The sequence below is a fragment of the Denticeps clupeoides genome, chromosome 13, assembly GCF_900700375.1.
Source record: "Denticeps clupeoides chromosome 13, fDenClu1.1, whole genome shotgun sequence".
In the NCBI taxonomy this organism is placed as follows: domain Eukaryota; kingdom Metazoa; phylum Chordata; class Actinopteri; order Clupeiformes; family Denticipitidae; genus Denticeps; species Denticeps clupeoides.
The window spans coordinates 14663471-14688009 of record NC_041719.1 but is presented as its reverse complement, the minus strand read 5'-3'; the positions used below and the strand labels follow the sequence as shown (position 1 = coordinate 14688009).

The 24539-nt window shown below is 40.1% G+C and overlaps 1 protein-coding gene across 2 annotated transcripts in view; it reads right to left on the bottom strand.

Annotated features, from left to right (window-relative positions):
- Positions 1-5728: 5728 nt before the first annotated feature.
- negr1 (neuronal growth regulator 1) overlaps positions 5729-24539 on the bottom strand; it is a 118732-nt gene continuing 99921 nt past the window's right edge. For both annotated transcript variants that reach the window (XM_029001367.1, XM_029001368.1), the window contains one exon: positions 5729-6349. In XM_029001367.1, the coding sequence (XP_028857200.1) occupies positions 6249-6349 (101 nt within the window). In that variant the 3' untranslated portion in view covers positions 5729-6248. The remainder of the gene's footprint in view (positions 6350-24539) is intronic.

Genomic DNA, 24539 nt, shown 5'->3' with positions numbered 1-24539 from the left:
GGGTGGTCATAGCTACAGGTGTGAACCTTCACTGGTATCACAAATCGATATTGTGTCACATGATATTGTGGAAGCTTTTATTTGCTATAATGATCAGAAAAACTGATCTCACCTGGTAGTGGTGTTAATCTTATGCCTCATCGCTGTGCCATTAAACATACAGACAAACAATATGTTAATTGCCACAATTAATGCATAAATAAATATTTCATCTTAAATTGCACTTACAGTCATGGTTACATCGTGTGTGTACACGTACCAGACAGCAAAATGGCCGACTTCTCCCGATAGCTGCAGACTTGTTTACACAGGACACAAGGGGCACCACAAGCACAACATCACAGCATGCACTGTCAAGCAGCACAGACAGGGATCATGAAAAAGACATCAGTGATGCTGCAAAAAATCAAAATAACTGCACCCAAGAAAGCTACAGAGAGAATGAACTGAGACTTCTTGATTGCAAGATAGGTTGTAATAAGCTGCATTCACAAAGAAAGCAATAACCAACTACACCTCTTTAGTCTCTCATGCATTTCTGAGCAGAGAGCGCACCGTGCTGAGACGTGGAGGCCCGGAGGCCTGAAACAACTCAGTGAGTCTCTGGCATGATATGGAGGGGAAAATCGGCAGCAGTGAAGGAAAAGAAACAGAAGTTCACCGAAAGGCCTGTTCCAATCATGCGGGTTTTACAGACAAAGCCTCAATCAAGTTTTAGGAGCTCAGTCCAAATTCCATTGAATCCGGTGACACTTGGCAGCAGTGTGGTCAGCAGGGCCCGCAGGAGCCTCTGGACGGCATTCCTCCACGATTCCCGCAAATAAATGACACGCCATTCTGTAGGTCCATCATCAACTTCCATTTATTAGTATCAAACCACTGCTACAAAATTACATCAAACATGATGAAAATGAACTTGCATACGTGCTATACACAATGTAAGCTTTAAAGTAATTAAAGTATATGAATTCTCTTTTTTTATTTTCTTATTTATTTTTTTGTTGTTGACAAATATCAATATATATCAATGCCACTTAAAGCCATATATGTCATTCCAGTGATCTAAAGCCTATAAATATACAACTATATATCCCTGGTGGCTATAGGACCTCCATACACATTTGAATAAAGATAACGATTTCAAATTTCTCATAACATAATTTTCAGCATGATGATTTTAAATGAAATAACAATTATTTAAAAATAACTTCCCCATACACATTTTGTAACCCATAAAAAAAAAAAAAAAAAAAAAAAAAAAAAAAAAAAAACACAGGAGTTGATCTTTGAATTAAGAGAGGGATGCGTTGATTGGAAATGTAGTTATTCAGTGTGACTTGATAATACTGCATTGGGTGAATGGATCAGCCTGTCAGTAAGTTATCGGCATATACGGTGTTATTTTTTCCCCTCACAGTTGCATTCACAGTATCAAATAATAAAACAGAAGGTCTGCTGAGGAGAGAACTGTGTTGCACTTGCTGTCAGGTTTCGAGTTTAGTTTTTCATTGTGTTTAGAGCATCTTTTTAACCAGCACACTACCGTGGGGCTTCCTGTGATGTCCTGACAGGCCTGGGTATAAATCACCCAGATTGAGGAAGCAGCGTGTGGGACACCTCCCATTTTATAAAAAACATCATTAAATATTGTGTTCCGATATCATCATTAAATATTAGCGTCCCATAGACTTTCTTTATATGATGGTTTAAGGACTATACTACCTGGTGTAGCTTTATTGTCGGCAAAACACAGAGAGAAGAATTTTGTTTTATTATTATTATTTTTTACACGCAAAATTATCTAGAACTCTGTCTTGTTGCCTAGCTGACTTATTTTCCAGCTCACTGGGAATCACGAGGGACAAGTTGACAAATACTTCATGGAAAGCCTTTTAAAGCCACCCGCTCTCGATTCCGGCAGCTTGAATATAATAGAGAGGGTAACATTCCCGTGACAATAGACAATTAAATATATTCATGCCATTCGACTAATGATTTGACTTTTTTTTTTTCTCATGAGAAACCATCTAAAGTTCCTACTGGATGCAGAACAACAGACCAAGCGCAGAAACTGGAACACACTAACGATACGTTTTTTTTATTTATTCTTTTTAAATAACCCCCACATTATTTAAATATATGAAGCATTTAAAAGTGTACGAGCTGAGAACGATGGCGCTGCAATTAGTCACAACGCTGGCAAAGGAATGAGGCTTTGCCTGCTGAACCACGAATGTAATCACGCGGCAGGGCCGGATTGGATTCATATTAAAAGTGTCTCTGACAGACAAGCGTGTGAGCTGAGGGGATGAAGGCAGGCGGAGACGCCTCCCCCCCCCCACCGACACACACATACACACACAAAAAAAAATCTCTCCTTTTAAAAAAAAATATACAAAGGCACAGGAAGGATTTTATTAACTGCAGGGTCTGAGGATGCAGCCTCCCCCTCCAGATCACACAGCCTTCTCCTTTTGACTTTGTTAAAGATGCCACGATAATGAGCAAGGCAAGCGGGAGTGACAGGGCCGAGCACATTTTTAATCACTGCCGCGCGCCCCTCACCTCTTCCTATCGGCGATGGCGTTCATGCAAACGTGTCAGGAAATGAGTTCGCTTCCATGCTTCTGTTCTTGAGCCAGAGTGGAGCGAGGGGGCTGCTTACGTTCTGATCTGTACACCGAGAGCCTGATCTTACACTCCTGTCCGGGGAAAAAAGGTTTCTCCTGTGCATTTGAGTCTCCCTCCCTTCCTGCAGAAAAAATGTTTTAAATCTCAACTGTAAATGAACAGCATTAAGTGTCCTGTGTTCTGGAACTGTGCAACATTTCAGTTGTGCTCTGTGAACATGGGTTTAACCGGCTCTGAGGTCAAAGGTCAAGGGTCAAGGCGTGATTGTTTAGCTGCACAGACAAAGGTGAAAAATTCAAATGCAGGCCACACTCGCATCAATAATATTACATTTTTACACTTCTGCAATATTAACTTTTATTAACTATGGGATTTGTTTGTAAAATGAACTTCGGAACTCTTTAAAAAATGACACAAAGAGTAACTAAGGGAAAAGAAAATGAGAAAATGTAAGAACAAGCAAAACCAAAACAACAATAAAACAAAAAAGGAATATATATATATATATGGGAACCCTAAAGGCTTCTTTGAATTACGGCGTTACATTGATGAGCGGAACTGGCTGCTACAGCTGCCTGATCACATCGAGCTTTAGATGGCCTCAATTCACGCAGGACTTTTCCACGGCCAAATTAGAGAGCAAAACGGTCATAAATGAATTCAGCCCCCTTGTGTGAAATTGCGAGGATTGATTGATAAATGAGGCTTGAAAATGGCATTTAACACATTAATAGAATACTTTAAAGGCACATTCAATACAGTACTTGTTCCCCACATGGATTTGTTTTCATCTCTTACTTTGTGATTAAGTGCAAAAAAAATCACTTTTTGAAAATGTTTAATTTAAAGCATCACACATTAAGCGATGGCGGGGTCTTCTGGTGAGGTTAAGTGAGGGCTTTGAAGTTACCTCTAATACTGCCATGGCAGAAACTCCAGGGAGAAGTCAGGGCTCGTCCCGGTCATAATTAAATGAATATTTAAACATGCCCCTTATCAGAAATGTGGGGAGATTTTAAAGCCTGCTAATAATAACAAGTACAGAGACACATCACTTCATTTCCTGCAGGGAAGACTGCTGTTGATGTATCATGGCTTCGGTTTTTTGACAAAAAAAAAAAAAAAAAAGATTAATATCCTCACTTCACTCTGAAAGGTGGGTCACAGTAACAGTAGAGATAACCTCGATATCCGAATGCACTCATGTCTAAAATGTCACCGTTTTAGAAAGCGTACCATAAAGAGAATATGCTGCATATACAAACACACCAAACACATTCGGTGGCACACTGGTGTCTGCATAGACGCCCCATTTTGGCAACAGGTTAGAAGAAATAGTTCATAGCAGGTCTCCAAGACGGCCTTCGTAACTCTGCTTTGCTACATCTGAGATAGCAACGACGCTGACGTGAACACAGGGCCGCCAAAACAATTAGTGTTTGCCGTTGAGGTGGAACGTTCAGGTCACTGTAAACTGTTTTACACCGAAAGTATAAAGACTGAGTAAACTACGCAGAACCTCTTTTTTTATTGTTATTATGCAGTCACCACTGCGCCACATAGATTTTAAAAAATGTTTCTCACAATCATTTCCAACGGAAAGGCGACTGAAACACAAAACTGTTGAGTAATACGTTGTCACTTTTCTTTTGATGAAATTGAGTCAAAAACATTCCTGAAATGGGTTTAATATTGATTCATGATAACCGGCCACCTTAAAACACACATTTATTTGACATGCAGCACAACCATCTTTTCTGCACATCGTCAAGATTAAACTAAAGCTAAACACTCGGTCTACCGTTTAGTTCTACTGTCCAAATATACACGTAAAGTGAATAGTGTCTATTATACCATGTTACTAGTTCACGTCCGCTGAGATTCAGAAATTAGATAATTGGATTACAAATAGTTTTTTTTTTTTTTATATATCCCCATGCCCTCCCCCTGACTGGGATAGTTTGTTTGACAAGAATCAGTTCATTTATGGCATCTAAGAAAACCAATGAGACTGTAAACTATGCCATATTGTACTGCTCTCTAATGATTCAGTGGCGCTTTCACAACAGCTTTAATGATCTGAGGCTCGGTCGGGGGAGGGGAGCAGTACATGACAACCTAATCGTCCCCCCGCTCCCCCCCGTTCACATTTTAACAGAGCCCAGCGTATGAGATATGCATGACTCACAACGCTCATGGAAATGATTCGGCTGTGGGAGGCTGAAGCAAACAAGTACAAGTGTTTCTTTTTCACTGTAAATCAGCTCTTTGCTGTCAGGAAATCAAAAAAGAAAAAAATAAATAATAATCCATGATGAGGGTAGACATTTGTGCCATCAGACAGTTCTTAAGTCACAAAAGTTAATCAGACCCATCCCAGATCAGTGAAACTGGTGATCCCTGTGCTTTCTAGAGGATACCTGCTGCTCAGTGGAAGGAATTATTTGTCATTTTAAAAAGTCAGTGGTAATTGTTCCCCTTTAGTGGCTTGGGAAGAATACTATCTCAATCTTAAATTAATATTAAATACATTTAAATAACAACAAATAATAATCTCAAGAAACAATTAATTAAAATGTTCATTTGAAAATGCATTCAGTGTTGGCAGACATGTCTGCCTAGGACAGAATAGCTTAAATACTTAAGAGTTACATGAAAATACAGATTTGAATTCTTTTTTGTGCCTGGTCACCATACTAAAGTAGAGGGGATACTGGACTCATCATCCTCAGCACGCTTGTACCTAAAAGGTTACATTTGTGGCTATACTTTGCTTGCTCTACCTTACAAAGAAATAGGGCATTACTATAACACACAACACACCTTAGCACACTGTACTACTCGATACCTTCCAAATTCTCAAAACCTAATATTACAGCGCTATGATACAATGGCGACACAGTCAGACGCGGCAAGGCTAAGAGAACTCAAATGAGAATACTTCCTCATTTCTGGTATGTCTGATTATTATTTTATGGCTGAAGGTATGTAAACTCATGTGTAGGCTCTCACTTCATGTTACCACAAGCAGGATCCTTCTGGTCTGTCTTTGAAAAGATCTCCAAAGAGTCCCTCTTCCTCGTCCATTTAAACCAACTTTGATTTTGTTTCCTTGTTTTTTTTTTTTTTTTTTTGGTTTCCATACTAAATGGATTTCAGACGTAACCCTTGCAACTGTTAAAAATACTGGATACGACACTGCTATGCTAATTATGTACCAGCACACAGATGGATGCTGCAGACTCCTCACTCATTTACAGAAAAAACAATGGCAATTATCGCCCATTCCCAGGGGCAGAAAGTATGGCTAAAATTGTAGCTTTGAAGTGGGACAATGTGAGCTGATTTTAAAAAAAGGGCAATCAGGAAAATAAACCCCAAATCATAACTATTTACATAATGACAAATTTCACAGGGAGTAAGGAACCAAAAAAAAAAAAAAAACGAAAAGAAAGGAAAGGAAAAAGGAAAAATGGTCATCTTGAAAACAAGTAATGCTGATTATATCCCAAACTCTACCGGATTGGACCCAGCCATCAGCAAAGGATCTGTAAATGCTGGAGGGTGGGGGCGGGTGGGGGGGTCTTTTCAGTCATTTTTGCATGGCCATCCCTCAGCTAGTAAACACTGATATAGCAGGAGAGCGCCAGGATCAGGTATCGGCAGGCCTGCACAACTTCTGCACTTCCCGTGGTTCCGTACGGAGCAGTGTTGGGAGCTGTAAAAAAGAAAAAAAGATACACACACAAATATTAAAACACTTTTCTTTTACAAAATCTTCACTCTGTCAAGTGTTTACTGTGACAAACTTCACTCTGACAAACATTTCCTGTCAGATGGAATTGTGAAATTTCGTTAAAGGACTGTGCTGACCTAGACTTCATCAACACGAGATTTAGGGGTTTCAAAGAGAATGAACCATTTAAGCATGGTACACTGGAGCAGAGCTTCCCAACACATGGTTCCAGGCTCCGCCCAGCACACAGGAGGGCCGCCGTATCGGGAGGAATCACTGCGAATGCTTTTCCTAGCAGTGCAATTATTCACAGAGCATGAGTAATTTATGTGATTGATGTGAACCATCCAGGCATGCATGTGCACACACACACACACACACACACACACACACACACACACACACACAGAATATTCATGTATTTCAACTGAAATACCCTTTAATAGTACTTAGTTAGGGTTATATTCTTAAAATGATTTGAAATATAAAACTGCAGTTTTTCAGATTCAGAACCAGCATGGTGAAGCAGAATTTAATAAGGAGGGGGGAGGGGCAGAACAAAAAAAAAAAACAGGCAGGTCTTCGGAGGTGGTAGTGTATAAAATGCATGGGCAGGCTTGGAAAGGAAACAGCCCTATAGAACGCAGTCGCATTCTGCTTCCACCCATAGCAGCGGATAATGACACAGTTCTGCTAGGCTGCAAGAGTGCGATGGTAACCATGGAAACAGCTCACATCCTGCCTCCCCTTTTCTCTCCCTCTCTCACTTTCTCTCTTCCCGTGTCCCCGCCGCCCCTCCACCCTCCTCGGCCTGAACTCGAGAGCGCTCTGTGCTGCCAATGTAACAAAATAATTTGCGCCATAAGCACCCGCTACAATATTTAGACAGGAGTTCACCGCTGCAGTCGGTCACTGCGGGTCTAAAGGCTGTCCAGTTCAAGCTGTTTTTGTCTCCCTGTTTACGTAACTACTTCAGTTTCATGGATGATTCCAAATTGCACTTAAAGGTGCACACGACGTTTCATCCCTGCACCCGTAGTAAACGAAGCCAAGAGTCCATATTAGCCGCTCCCGCTTCGCACTTCATTCTGTTCCCGTTTAAAGTCCCACTGAGCCAAAATCAGTGTGTGCAGTTGTGGCCGTACACCGTTGTTACAGCACTTGCCATTTTAATTAACTCCCCCAACTAGCGGTGGGCTTAAGCGTGATTGCTCTGGTTGCAACTTATGGGAATTGAGGCAACTAAGGATGCAAGAGCTTTGATTGGTATTGATTGCCGTGCCTTTTGTTTTCAAAAGTTTGCACGTGGCAAACATTACACTTGAGCACGATTAAAGAATAATAATGCTTTAACATCAATTCCCTTATTTTATCCCTTTTATAACAAAGACAGATAATAAAATCTAATTGTTAGCTGCTAAATTAAAAAATGGGTATCTACTGATAACTTATTCTTCATGGTACCTGGTTATTGCAGACTGAGGGTACGAGAGTAAGGTAAGGCATAGATTTACATAGATAAATAATTAAAACAAGAAAACATGCACATGCTGCATGTGCGAGAACTGTCAAGATCGTTAAAGATCATTTTGTGGACAAAAATTACTCAAAAAGGGTAGAAGTTTCTTGTCTTCAAAATAGAGTAAATGTAGCACTGCACATATTGGCAGTTCAAAAATAGTGCCCTAAGCCACAATAGCGTGTGCATGGAAATGGACATACTCTGATTAATCAGGCTGCATTGCTGCCAAAGTCCATTAAAACTCAAAAGCAATGTAGCAAATTTGAAGTGAGCCCCATTTCTTATTTACTAGCTGTCCCAAAGGGAGTAGCCTACAACTATTTTCTCCCACTGCAAAAAGAGATAGGGCAAAATGTACTGAAAAACTAGGGTGATCAGAAATAATATTTAAAGGGGCCCTTCTTCATAATCCAAAAGCCCAGTGCAAGATCTGAGACCTAGGGGTTTTTTTTGCCAGAAGAAGCAGAAATGTGGGGCGCATGGTACTCTGCATTTTGCCAGGCCCAAGTCCCAGCAGTGCATGCCTCTGGCCAGGTGTCCAGAAATGTTTGCTGTGCTCCTTGAAAGGGGGAAGCTGTGTTCATTTTTAGTTTTTGTTCACATACAAAATGTATCACGGACATGATGGGATTTCTTTGCCATTTTAAGACAATATCTGTACTTTTTTCATTTTGGACACACCACAAGATGTTATTAAATATGACAAGTTCAGTCTAATATAACCGAGACCAAAAATACAGCAGGCAGAGCTTGTAAAATGCACTGAACATAATGACTAATATAGGCAGGGTGGGCAACGGCTCATGTAGCAAACACAAATTTCATAAGTGAGCAGTGTGAAAGCTGCCCATTTGCAGAACGATACATTGACCTCCAGCTGCTGAATGGATAAAGTAACTGTAATGTGCCTGACATGGATAAATACACTTACTGGATTTAAGACTGCAATATGCGCATGTCCCAGCATGTCAATCAGATAAAAGAGAAGAATGTCTCATTCTGATGCAGACAGGTGCATGTAGTAATATGTGTAAACCTATGTGTCACCACATCAAATTCATCAGATTCTGATGATATCACAGGATTGGATTTGGCAACTTTAATGCACTTTCAATAATTCATGAGCTCAAAAATACCTGGCCTGTGCTCAAACAATCATGTGTAAAGTGTAAATATGTGAATATGATTGTTTACGCATTATTGAAAACAAATCAGGAGAGAAACCTGGACATTTTACAAATCACATTCCACATATGGAATCCGGTGTTTTTTCTGCCCTAATAAAGTAATCTGTGTTATACCTTTGCAGTCTGTAATAGGTAATTACAAGATGGCTAATGCCAGGCACTCTCATTAATGTAGAAATGTTTCATTCAATCTGTGATTAATTTATTTGCAATGCATTTTCATTAGATTTCTTTAGGGAAAACATAATACATTTGCTGTATTTTACTAAGCAGAATAGTACAGGTAGTAGAAGGTGCCCTCCAGACATCAGACATTAAGATTTCTTTTGGTTTTATATAGGTCTTAGTTGTCCCCTAATAAGGTATCTGAAGTCTCACAAAGTTAACATTTCATAACAGGGGACCTTTAAGACCAGTTTGCTTAATGTGAGTCACATGGTATTCTGGTTACTGCCTTCCTTCCTTCACTAACCAGTCTAGTCTATTTACTAGCTAGGGTATTTACTAACCTGGTTATACACCAACAAGACAATTTACTAACTAGGGCTGCACGATTTGGGGAAAAAGACATATTGTAATTATTGAGATCAACATTGCGATATGCGATATGATAAAGGACACTTGCTTGTATATCAATGAAAAGTCGCATACAAATTACTAATAGTGAAATGTTTAATTTCAAAGTGAAACATACAAACTACTTTATAACAACTTGAAATGCCCAGTGCTTTAATACAATATTCTACAAAATTAAATAATCACAAAAACTCTTTACGTTACTGTCGAACAACAAACCCTGGTAAGGCTAAACAACTGTTTTGGTTATATTTGGCCATTATAAAAAATCCCATATTATGGTTCTTACGTTTAACCCAAATGTTGTTTGGTGGCTGACTTGAACACAGGGATGCATAGCTTTGCTCACTTAGCTAAGGTTAAGATTTGTAAACTGAGGTGCATTTCTTTAGGAAACCTTCAAAGTTTGAGAAAAGTTAACTAAACAGTTAAGAACAGTCTAAATAGTTAATGCCTATATTTAGCCAAAATGTAGTTTGGAGGCTGACTTGAACACAGGAATGCATAGCTTCTCTAGCTTAGCCTATCTTAGCTAAGGTTACCTATGAAATGTAATCCCCGGGATCTGGTTTGGAGCATACAGCGGTTTGTACAGCCCCAAGCAGCACAAGAGTGAGGCATTTTTATGCACTTCTCTCCGTAGACATGTTTATGCTTCACTCCACAGCAGAGCCTATCGCAATATGGCGGCGTTGACGTACGATGCAGCTCCTCATGAGGCGTCTACCCATATGTATATGCGAGTCACGAATCTGAGGTCTCCACCAAATCAAAAGTCATGTGACCAAACACGTCACATCCTTTGAGAGAATGGATCGGATATGTTGCCGATTCAATCCATGTACTAATCGCAGCTTTTTGCGTTCATGTAATCGCAGACTGATATCGCGATTACGATTGCGATTAGATTAATCGTGCAGCACTAGTACTAACTAAGTATTCACTAAACAGTCTATTCACTAGCCAGGGGTATTCACTAACCAGGGTATTTGCTGTCATTTGATTAAATCTGACATGCGGTTTAAACCTGAAATCAGCTGTTACCATAGATCCCTGTGATGCTTCTATTAATACCTGCCACCCCGCTGGTACAGCACTGTCAAACTCACTGTATTCCAAGCCCCCTCCCAGCACACACACACACACACACACACACTGAACCCTGTAGCAAAACAGAAATGCTAAATGGGCTCTGAAAGTTGAGCAACAGTGAGCCTGCTGACTGAGACACTATGGATCCATTTTTCTTTAGGTTTGCTGCTTCTTTTATCACAGCTTCCTGCACACACTTATTCAATATCTACCCCTTACCTGCTGAAGCACCATCTGCATGGATGTCAGCTGTAATGAGTTCCCATTTTAAAGGGAGGAATGAAGCTGATCCTTGGCATTACGGCCTATTTTTGTTTTATTCTCTGTGCCAAAATCCCTTTAAAGCCCAATGGAAAAAATACTTGTCTGGTTTTCAGATTTACTTATAGGTGCGTACTACAGGGATGCATTCTTGGTCCCTCATCATTTACTATGCACATTCAATGTAAAATAGAATTATTGTTAATATGAATACTTATTTACCTAACATTGCAACATTACACACACGAAATCCATGCTTTTCATACTGGATATTTATACATGATTTCTATAAACAATGCTCACTGTGGCAGAATAACACATTATGTATTTGACATATCTTATTTTCTTTGTTTTTAACACTCTTAGATGATCTGAAACTACGCATATTTTGCTGCAAAGAGGGAGCATGGACGCAACGACTTAAGAAGTTATACCACATACAGTGTTCCATTTAGTTATATTAACCAAATGAAATGTCCAAGAAAAATAAAAAACGGAACTTGTACATGTACATATTAATTTATTTGGCAAATTGTGTCTTCAGGTAGTGCTGAGAACATTAAAATTAATAAAAATTAAAAAAAAAAAAATTCTCATTTTCCATTTAATAAATAAAACCTTATTTAACTTTAGATACCAGCTGACCAAACTTGCATGTCTGTGTTCTTATTATCCTATTAATTGAATTTAAATTAGTTCTACACAATCGAACATCTTAGTTATTCTTGATTGTGATAATTGGTGGAATTAGATGAGCAACACACTAGTGATGAACTACAATTAGACTCTTGGCCAATCCACTAATCACTGCTTCATTTTATTTGTTTCTCTTTTAAATCATTTATTTAGGCATGCTGCTTTAATTTTATTTAACATCTTTGAGGCAGAAAGAAAGGTCTGACATCTCCTAATCATCTGAGGCTTTTAATCTCGCTGTTCCGTTAGATTGAATTATTTCTACTAATTAATCATTCCGTTCAGATCATTCTGTTCATCTCTTTTGGCAACTGCCTTTACATACATGTCAGTGCACTGTACGACACATTATAAATCTCTCAGGGTATAAAATAAGAAATATAAAAAGAAAAGCAGCAGCGTTTCAATGAGGAGTAAGAAAGCAGAGAAAAAAATCTAATTTTAGTTGTCCTACAGGTCATATCTGTGAACAATGCGGGTTAAACAATATTTCCAGAACAACAGTGGTTCAAGCACTCAACCCGTGGTCCTAGATAATTGTCCTGTCTTTGTAAACAGCAGACAGGGGCGTGGTGTGCCTTCTCTTCTGTTTGTGCCTGCAGACTGTCGGGCCGCTCGGTCAGTCGGGAGTCGCCCTTGCAGGCCCTGAGTGAGAGGTTCATTGTCCTCGGCCATCAATCAGTGGCCTCTGGTCCCTTGGAGCCACCTGGGCCAACTCCATGAAATACATCAGAGTTTCAGCAGCGTCCTCGGCACAGCCGTGTAAACGCCCTGCCCAGACGGCGAGCACAGTTTCACCTGACCTAATTTAATGCCACATTTGTTCAGCAAATGTAATCCCTGTCATCAATCAGCTGCATCTCAAAATCTGTCTTCAACTGCTAGGCACCAATATGATCTTTAATAGATCTAAGTAAATTTGTCTTTAGCATACTATAGTACTGTATTACCACTGTAAATAAAGATAAACTGCTTAATCGGTGTGGCCATAGCCCTGAGCAAATGACTATATCAATATCCTAACAATTTGAATGCAAAGCCTAAGGTATGCCTCCTGTGTTGAAGCTACAATAGCAATGGCTGGTGTGTGGCAGTATCATTACCTGATTATCAGCAGTAAAACTATATAACTAAGGGAATATATAGAGCTAAAGATCTAGAGATATATTGTTTGTGTAATTATGGGACTTTTGCATAGTATTAGACTGATATTATTTTATCATTTTAAATGATATATATACACAGCATACAGCCAACAGAGTTACTGAACACATGAAAAAACTCACCAGCAGTTCAATTAAGGAAAAAAACCCCGAAAACAATCAGACTGAATTGCTGCATGACAAAAATTCCTGGGGAAATGTGCTCTGTTCCGTGTCGATTTCAGTGTCGATATCAGGTGCAGCGGAGGAACAGGAAGAGTGCTAGTGTTTCGTAGTGACTGATGCCTCTGTGGCGTGTGCCTTTACCCTTGAGCTTCACTTAATCAGCTCCGCAGCACGGCTCCTCACAACAGAACACGACCCACTCACAGGGAAACCCTGTTCCAGGCATTTCCAGCAAATTCCACAGTTGGATACGACTGCTGGTGAAATGAGTGGCAAACTGTATGCTCTTTCATTAGCTTTGCACAGATCCTGTGATTAAGCATTACTGTACTAAATATTACACAAACCTCTGCATAATTAATGCATTACTGCCCTTAAAGGGATGTGTGCCTCTTCCCTGCTCTATCAAGGGACGAGAGCGGTGCATCCTTTATCAAAAGCAAACAGACAGATCATTACCTGAGAAGCAGCCACTGAACATCAGTATTTTCCGAGCCATAATTACACCTTAAGTACAATGCTTCAACCGAGACCTGGAACATTAGAAAGTTAATTGCAAGCGCGAGGAGTCCCAAAGAAATACATCAACCCTCAATTTAATGGTGGAAACTGGATGAGCTTCCCTTCGGATTGGTGTTCTGCCTGAATCCATGGTAACTCTTTTTTAGTAAGGCTTCTTTTGTTTAAGGGTAAAATTGATTTCTGTTAAAACACAATCGTTGCTGAGTCAGGAGACACCCCTCATCTTCAGAGTCTGGAGTTCTGCCTTTTTAGTATCAGCAGTGCCTGCTTACAGCAACATTGAGCAACAAAAGGTTCAATTCATTTATGCCTCACAAGTTTTGGCTTATAAAGACTGTAGTGCTGTCAATCAATTAAGAATATTGCAAATAATTAATTAATCAATTATGTATTAATTAATGAAATGACTAAAGACTAAATGCTATAATGCATATTGAAAACTATAAAAAGTCTGATAAGTGTAGAAAAGCTAAGAAATTCACCTGGTAATTTTGCAGTAAGGCAAAAAGGTATTTTGCAGCTACCGATTGTGCCAGTTGTCCCATGAAAAACACACACACACACACACACACACACACACACACACACACACACACACACACACACACATATATATATATATGAAAAAAATGTATTAAAAAAAGGACAGGTATCACGTCTTGGGGAAGAAGGTGTAGAAGAGGGACAATGGCCGAAAAAAGGAAATTTAATCTTAAATGTACAATTTAAATGTAAATTTAATGGAATGTAAACATACCCTAATGCAGGTGGTACAAAGACCAGGAGCAACGCAAACACAAATATAAGGTTAGGTTTTAATGTTGCAGCACCTTTATCAGCATCATGCTTTAACTAGCGTCAATTCTGGCCCTCACAGACTTACTTCTTTAAAAAGTTTGTCTATCCTTCACTCATAACCTGTATTGATGGCATCTGTTTAACCTTGTTATCTGTATAAAAGACACCTGTCCACACCTTCAAACAGTGAGACACCAACCTCCACCATGGAGACCAGAGTGGTGTAAGGACACCAGGCACAAAATTGTACACTTGCACAAGACTGGGATGAGCCAATAAACAATAGGCTTGGTGACAAAGGTTCAACTGTTGGAATCACTGACCATCTCCCTCGACCTGAAGCTCAATGCCAGATTTCGCCTCGTGGGGTACAAATGATCTTGAGAACGGTGAGGAAACAGCGCAGAACTACATGGGGGGAACTTGTGAATGACCTGAAGAGAGCTGGGTCTACAGCAACAAGGGTTACTATTAGTAACATACCATAACATCTTCATGAATTAAAATCCTGCAGCGCTAGATGGGTCCCCTGCTTAAGCCAGCACATGTCCAGGTCCATCTAAAGTCTGCCAGAGATCTAGAGGAGGGTTATGGGAAACATACATTTGAAGAAAATGACAGACCTCTCTTTTCTTTGTAAGTGGGACAACACAGCACAATCTATGGCTGCCAAATATTCTTTTGCCCACTGCAGGTGTGACATCCTGTGCTGGAGGGAGTGTCTGTTTTTGGTTCTCTCTCTCTCTCAGGGTTTGTTGTTGAAGGATGGCAACTCATCAGCCCAAGATTGGGAAAGACCTTTGAGTGTGAGGAGCCTTTGTGTGTGGAAGAAGTGAAAAGAACAACGACCTGAAATATAACCTAACTGACCAGAGCAACTGTGTGAGAGGAGAAGAAAGAAGCAAGGAGATTGTGGTGGCCGTTTGTCCCTTGCTATTACATCGTGACCTCCTTGGGGTCTCATCCGGTGTGTTTTGTTTGTTTCAATTCTTTATTTTTGTAATAAGTTGTTAAACATATACACCATTGCATCATTTTGGAGCCCGTGCTCCTCTTTCCCCTTTATGTCCCTGACCCTGGACCCTAACAGTAGGCTCTAAAAGTAAAAGTACAAATTATTACTGAGATTTACATATTTTTCAAATTTGTGCCTAAAGGCTCACCCAGAAGAAGTACTCAAAAAAAAAAAAAAGTCAGGTGAACCACGTGTCGCGTGGATGACGCCTCCACATTTGAGTGACGCAGCAGTGAATCAGCCCTAAAAATGTTCATCGCCATCTTTACGCAGGGATTGTCTCTGGCTTTTGTTGCAATTCACATTTGTGTGATAGGCCAGACCCCACACAGGAAGTTAATATTTTTTATTATATATTTATTTTTAAATAATAATAAAAAAAAAATAATCACACCAATTAACATTTTTCTTAACAATTAACATACTACTACTTAAATAAACAATATTTTTATTTCAATTTGCACCACTGAGTCTTTTTTTTTTTTTTTTTTTGCCTTTCCCTTTTAAATCTGGCAGAAAATGCAAGGCCTCATGCAGCCAAGGTGCAAGCCATTCATATTCATTATTTCGGAGTTATTTTGTGCATTGAAGGTGGCCACAGGCCATTGCAAAGTATTTCTCTATTATACAGAAACAAAACCCTGTGCCTTGAATTCTCTGTTTTTATACATGCCACCCGGTTGTTTACCGCCCCGGGGATGTGCAGATAAAAGCCGCAGTGTCCCAGAGTAAGCCACATTCATTCAAGATCTTGGTTATTTAATACAGCTTGGAGGAAGAGGTTCCACAGCAGAATACTAAAAATCTATTCGGTAAGAGTGTCTCCCTGCATGCCGAGGGATCATTTACGAACAGCTAAAAAGGAAACAAGGGAGATGGTAATTTATCCGCAATAATCTTAGACCACATTGTGCTAAGCAAAAGCCATTGTGTTTAACACAGACGGCAGAAAATGCTCCTGCTTTTCATTATTTTCTATCTAATTTCATTTTTTCACCTTCCAAGTAATATTGTCAGCTCAAGAGATGAATAGATTATATTAGGTTTGTGGCCATTTTTTTCTGACAGCATCAAACACATAACACACATAACATAGTTCAGCAACTCATAGTCCACAAGCTTGTTGTCCCAGAATTATGTGAGAATAGTCTGTGGATGTTTTAAAAAAAATTAAGCAAGATTTAAATTTGATACCTTTCATTCTGTTGACCATCTGTTTAATGTATTCTGTAAAAATGATTTGGAGACCTCAAGAGGGTGAAATCTATAGGCCTTGTAGACAAGTTACCTTAATCAATGATGCATGGTTTTTAATAACACTAAATATCACTGAGCCTTTCCTTTACATTCAAGCAAATTGTTTCTGTTTGAATGTTGATATCATCATGAATATGTGTGAATTATTTTCCAGTGGCAAGTATTGATGTTTTTTATTTTAGTTTTAGTCCAGTCTTTTCGTCAAGCTGTCATTTTAGTTTTTATTGATCTGAGCATTTTATTCATATTTTAGTCAGAATTATACATGAATATTTTAGTCTACGAATGTTTTAGTCAACGAGAACTGATGACATTTGAGTCTAGTTTAAGTCAAGGAAAATTGTATTTTAGTCTCTTTTTTAGTAATGCTATTCTATTTAACCCATTCAATATAGTACCTAGAACAGACAGAAAGAAAACAATACATCTATTCCAGAAGATTTGTTCCATGTGTTCGACCGCATATTCTGTTTTCTTCTCCACTTGATTATGAGGAAAGTACGTCCAAAGATCATTTTCACCCAGCCCTGTGCTCACCCATCAGAAGTATCCTGAAATCTAGTTTATGCAACGCTTGAAGAATAATAACATTACAATATAATAACGTGATTAAATGAGAGGGACTTGTCTAGTAGTATTTTAGTATATTTTTTATCTTGTAAGCCATATTTAGTCTTGGTTTTATTTGTCAAAAATATAACATGATAAATTTGTTAGAGTTATTATCACATGACGTCTTGTCTCATCTTCATCATGTCATGTCATCTTCATCATGTTCATTGACAAATCATACATTTTGTTGACGAAAACAAGTGGCAAGAATGTGTTACGAATGTCATGAGTCTTTCAGCTGATTTCTTTCCTTATGAAATGATATTCTCTGGTCTAGTCTAGTGAACAGATTACGTTTATAATGAGTGTGTGATACGTTAGAGCCGGCAACACATGGCTATGTGTCTCAGTGTTTTCTCCAATAGAGATGTTCACGGGCATTACAGGTATACAAAAGAGCTCTGTGGACACAATCCAGATATGCAGGAATAACACTTGAACCTACGTGGAGTGTCGCACAGTGAAGTTGAGGAAGTGAGGGAAAAGATAGACATCACGGAAACTGCCCTTGAAGACAGTACACACACAAACACACACGACAAACCTTCATTCAACCCCAAATCCACTCCATCCTTTCTTTTGTTGGCTTATCCTTTCAGGCACACTGACACTATCTGTGTCTGACTTACACGGTTGCATAAATACCACATCCCCGGCAGTGACATGTGCACTTTAGTGTGATACGGCTGCTGTCAGACGCTGCGCCTGCAGGCGGGGAGGTGCTTTGCACCTTTGTATTCAGTCCCTCCTTTTTGCAAAGGGTCAAAAATTATTGGTGGGGTTCCGTTGACACCTCCTGACAAATGAGGCTAGCATGCTGACCCCAAAGGCAACTTACCCGGCAGCTGCTATAACACGGAGACACTTCCTGAAACGCAATTACTTCCACTGCCACCGCCTTGATAGCCCATCTAACATATGCTTCGAACCCACACCCTGGACATGTCACAGAAACCTCCCACAATGCCGTGTGTTTTTCTACAGGGCTACTCTCTTTACAGCACTTCTTTATCATTAATACCTGTAAACCAGTTTCTTACGTACTCATTTTTTATTTGACATAATAAATAAATATATTTTTTTACCCGAATCATCAACAAAATCTCTAGAGATCATAGAGATTAAAAGACATGCAAAGCAGTAGGAACACAGCAATCGATCTGTCGGACAGCCCCGTTCTCCAGCTTCGGAGTCTGATTCATGATAACTGTCGCTATTTTGGTCAGACAGCATTTAACTGCTGGTGAATTTTAATTAGATGATTTGTCACTGCGAAAAACAGAATTTCACACTTTTACAAAAGAGCACGCTGCCTTTGCCACATGAGCACGGCATGGAAGAGTGGATTTGTGTGCAGTATTATCCGTCCTGCCACTCCATGACCCAGTAAAAAGACTGCCGAGGGTTCGCATTAACTTGGCCCACCTCTCATCTCCCACTGTGCCTCATGTACTCTCCAGTTATCTTTCCTCAGCATTTAACGATTTTTTACCGGGTCGTTCGCCCTCAATTTAGGATAATTATCAACATTTATTTCTAGTATAATCTAATGCTGTAAGAACAAAAAATAATATAATAATCAAAAAAATCATTTCACAAAACCACAATGAAATTCAAGAAATCAATTATTCATTCATGACTGGGTATGGAAACCAATCAGAATACAGAAGGAGGCACCATGTCACCACACACACCTTACAACAGTCCAAAATAAAGACAGTAAAATGGAAACTGTTGTAAATGCAACTTCATAAAGGTTAATAAAACATTAACGCCATTTTAAAGGCCCAAATTGTGTACTACTGATTAGTTTACAACACTGATAAACGTTTTAAAATTATTTGCTCAAATACACAAAAGACACCACTAGGACACAAGGACACTGTTTAAACACATTCCACTCAGAGTGAATTTCACGCATCCTTGTCAACCTGGAAAATTGTCCACCTATAACCGATTTTCACTCCCTTTTTCTCAGCTCATGAAAATGACAGTTTCATCTCACTTCTCACAGGGCAACGTTATTCATCTATAAACTCACATCAATCATCGAAATGTCAACAAACAAAAGCAAAGGACAGACTATCAAAATCTAATCTCATGGCAGACATGTACAGCCGATAGAAATAAACAACTCAGGGAGTAAATATCCTTCAGCATTTTCCCTGTCAGAGCGGCGACACCGATGGAGTGGCTCGGGGTGATGCCCCTCCGATCCGAATTCTTCGGTATGTACTGGTATCAGCCATGGAGGCGTGCAGTGAAGGTTTGGCTGCCCCTTGCTGGGGAAGGAAGTGTTCCTTGAAGTGCGAAGACGAACAGATCCATGCCATCCATGATTGTAAAAGTATGCCTTTTGAGGTTCAGATATCCCGCCAGTGGCAGCTTGCTCGGCAGTTTACCACCTTAATGATGACTCAACACTGGGTGGGAAAATGGAAGCAGTGGCCAGCTTTAAGGTCTCACCACCGGCAATGAAAGTGTTACCAGGGTTAAGCTTTTTGGCGTCATGTCCCTTCGGGGGAGAGTCACAGTGTTAGTTCATTTACAAATTACATTAGTGATACAAAACAGGGAAGGGAAGGACATGCTTGGCGCTGAAGTTGGTTGATTAAAAATATCTGAGCAGAGGTGTGTGTGTGTGTGTGTGTGTGTGTGTGTGTGTGTGATGGAGAGAGAAAGCGAGAGCGTGTTTTTGACTGGTTTGAAGACATCACGTATCAGACACAGCTCCTCTCATTAACTACTCATTCAGTAAATACATGTTATGAATGTAGTTCCATGAATGTAGTTAAATGGAACTGTCACAATACTAGTATTCCAACACCAAAGAAAATATTTGATAATTTACATTTTCAATACCAAATGAATGACAGGAAGAAAACCATTTTTGATACTAAGATTAAAACCTTGGTTCACAAGTTGTACTTGTCGTATCCAAGTTTGCTTTAGTGGTACACTGGGATTATTTGATATTGCAGTAATATAAATATACAGTTAAACACTTGCAGTGTTTTTAATCTTTTTTTAGTATCTACACTGTCTTCCTGACTAATTGCTGTGTGTTTTCAGTATTAAACTGATGCCAGTGTCAACTGTTTAAAGAGGCCCTAACTACTGTATTTAATACCATGGTATTTAATAATGGTAATTGGAGAGGCAAATACTTTCTGACCAAGTTGGAAATACATAAGTTTAAAGAGAATAAATGTTATCCGATTGTCATATTTAGTACTAGCTGGTTTCTAAATATACCCTACATGGTACAAACACTGGGTAAAGGGGTTAAATGGTGCAGAGGAGCAACAGGCTCATTCATTCAGCATAACCTGGTTAATAGAGACTCAAATCCGTACCAGTATTGAAAAGCAATGACATTTCTGAATGTCACAACCTTTCCTAAACAGATTTGTGAGAACGTGTTCTTGCTCAAATGACATTAATCAAGGATATGGTTGGAGGAAAAAAAATTCTGTTCATTATTCTCCACAGTATTTTATGAATAGCCAGTAAATCTGAATTGGAAAGGGAGGATTTTTACCCCCTCTCACTGCGGTGACAATGAGTGACTTGGGGAGAGAGCGATGTGGGCAGCTGAGTGATGGAGGTTAGAAAATGTCCAAGAGAGAGCACAGCTTTCTACCAGGGCCTTCAAGGATAATTGGGTACTGGAGCAAGGGGGTGTCAAGTTGTGCGCTGCTGGCCAAAGAATATTCCAACGACGAGTGAAAGTGAGGGAGCACGAAAATAGTGCCACAAATCAGATCTATTTGATGAATGAATACCTTCATTCAGATCAAAACATATGCACACTAATGAATAATCTAAAAAAAATTAAATGAACTGAAAACTGATGTTTATCAATATAAGACTTCTGATGGTACCTATTGAAAAGATTATTAAAACTTTTCTGGGGACTCAAAAGAGCACACCAAATGTTCTTAAAGACATAAAGGAATTAATAGGTCTGGAATGATCTGTCTCTTGATATGGATGTTATGACGCCAACCAGCTTTATTTGTTGAATCACCAGCAAATGAATCCTTGATAAAACCTTTTATCACAACTCACACAAATGCACACACTGAGGCCAAAGTGATATAACAGACATGTATGGAGCTTGTTCACTAATACCAGGTCAGGTACATTCTCTAGATGAAGCGTCCCCGTAATCAGTAGGTTGACGGTTCGAATCCTGGTCCGCCAAGGTGCCACTGAGGTGCCACTGAGCAAACCGCCGTCCCCATGCACTGCTCTCTGGGCGCCTGTCATGGCTGCCCGCTGCTCACTCAAGGTGATGGGTTAAATGCAGAGGACAAATTTCACTGTGTGCACCGTGTGCTGTGCTTCTGTGTATCACATGTGACAATCACTTCACTTTCTTTACTTTCTTCTTTCACTTACTACCATTGTGTCCCTGAGCAAGACACTTAAGTTGCTCCAGGGGGACTGTCCCTGTAACTACTGACTGTAAGTCACTCTGGATAAGGGCGTCTGATAAATGCTGTAAAAGTAAATTTCTGTCTTATTTCTGTCACCCAGAATACAATTTTAAAATGATTGACAGAGCTCAGGCAGCTTATTTCCACATTCTTGACAATGTAAACCTGAATGTGTCAATATGTGTCACAGACACAAAGGAGTACAAGCAGATACTGGGTTGTTTCAGACCATAATGCACCCAAACTGCACTAAAACGGGCACAAACTGCCTAACACACTTAACCGAGTTCCTCAATTTCCCGCAAAAACAACAATCTGGAACCTCCTCTCTTTACCTCCAGTCTCTGATACATATTTGCATACACATGAAAGAGGTTTCCAGCCCCCACATTATTTCCACCACACATTTTACTAGAAAATGTTGACATAAAAACTACCCAAAGCTGTTGTAACCATGGAAGGAAGTCCCGGAATGTTTGGGAGCTGAACTAGCGCTGTCCTGTTCGTCATGGTTCCCCTGTAACACACAGGCCAATTGCTGTGTAATTTAAACATGTTATCATGGTGGGACACAGAGGGAAAGGATTCCTCCAACATGAAAAATGCTCTGGATGATGAAATATTAACTTGTGGCTTTAGCCACCCCCAAAGGACATTGGACACAGTGACAAAAAAGCCGTCTCTGGGCACGAGGACATAAAAGTCTACAGCAAACATAACAAAACAAACACATGGGTACATGTGGAGCAACGGCTCGTCCAGCACAAGCTCCGCCTGGACCCAGAGTCCCTGTGCAAGTAAACAACTCAACAAGCAATGAGGTGGGGAGCGTTTTACCCACTGCCACGCTGCTTATTAGCGCTTGACTTGGACTGCTCTTTTTCAAAGATCTGATCCAAAAAAAAAACAAAAAAAAAGAGATCCCACATCATCGTGTGATTTGGAGCTTTAATGGACAGGGGGTAGAGAGGTGGTGTTTGATATGGCATGAAAATGGGGGAAGTGTGAGATAAAAGCATTCCCCTCTGACGAGGGTCTGGAATGAGAGAAAGGGGATGAGGGGGAGTGGAGATGCCTCTGCCAAATTAAAAGCCCCCTGTTTAACAAACCTTCAGCCTCATTAAGGACACCCAAAGACTGGGTGCTAATAACGTTAATGGCCTGTGTGGGTTTTAGCCATCTTTTAGAACCACGGTGTGCCTGACTGTGGGATTATATAGTTTGTTATGCATGTGTGTGTGTGTGTGTGTGTGTGTGTGTGTGTGTGTGTGATGAGCTTGTGCCGGGTTGCCTGGCTGCGGTTGGTGTTTAATGGAGTGTGGGGGGGGGGTAGTCAGGCTGGAGGGTGCATATGGGAGAGGAGACCTAGATAATAGTGGAGCCAGCAGAACAGGCCGGGTCAGGACGCTGATCCCATGGCAAGCCCATTTGTGGTGAAGCTCGACATCAGGGAGAATGCAGATAGTCTCTCAAGGATGAAAATTAATCTTCACAGTGGTTAAGGCTAGGAGATTTGTGCCCATGAAATATGTATGCGTGTCTGTTTAGGTATTTATATATATATATATAAAAAAAAGATGAGATGGCTGCTTCCTTGAATTAAAGTATATCTGAAATATCAATGATATTTTTCTGCAAAGTAAAAAATTGTAAGTTTACCAAAGCTGAGAGGAGTTCATTGTATCATATAATTACTTGGATTAGATCCAGTCAGAATATTTTGTATGGGCATTCAAACACTGAAGGGAAAGGCACTGAAGGAAGCTGCAATCATCTGAATGCCAGTAGTATTTGGCAATAGTTGTGATAATAGCATGTTGAATTCAGGCAAACTCCAATGATCCATTGAAGATCCATCTTTTGTAATGAATTACATTCATTTTTGCCAATCTGCTCTTTTCAGGTTTCTTCGTTAAACAAGACATCTATTCAGAACAACGGATTGTAATTGTCCTTTTTTTCTGGCCTGTGTACTACACATGCCAAGTCCCCTCCCAATTTACTGAAGTAGGTCTACTGTAAAATACAGTCGGCCTCACGGCAGCCACCGGGGAGGTTCTACACACTGACAGGATGGATTGCATTTGTATGCACAACAAGATGCATTATTGATTTCTTTCCCCCCATTTCTTGCTCTCACGTAAACAAAGGATCATTCGCTGCGCCAATGATTCAGACCAAAGCGCGGTTGCCATGTCTGCCCACTACTAATGTAAGAAGCCACACTATATTTATGACTGCAAAGGATCTAGAGGTCAAGTGTGATATACGGCTTGCCATCTGCTTATCAGCCAGGGCCAGATATGAGTCTGGTTTTTATAACATGAAGCAAAATGAAGGTCAGGTAGCACCTCGTTACTGTCTGTACGAATGGAAGGGGGGGGTTCTCCTCCCCTGATCTTGCGTTTCCCAGCATGCCATCCATCTGATAAGCTCTCAGGACAGCATCGCTAAATATGATTATTCTCACATGGGCCACTGCACTTAAACCCAGGGGCAGGCGGGAATGAAGGTAAAGGCTGCTGTACATTCTGCAGCAGGCCGTGGGGCTCTGGACGGGCCAGAAGAGTTAGTGCCATAAATAACCCGGTTATGTGTGTGCACAATGCACAAGGATGCTCTGAACACACACACATGTACACATCGAAGCACCCATAATCCTTTGCCCTGAAAGGGTAAGATGTTGCACAAGCGACTCTTGCAGGATGCTTCTGCTGAGAAGTGCAATTTCCTTTCTAATGTTATCACTGCTGTATTCTCCTGGCATCAACATTCCACATGCCGGTCTACAACCATCAGGATTTGGTGGGAAGGGAAAAGGAAAATGTTAAAAGCACGCCATTCTGGAGCGTACTGGGGGACTA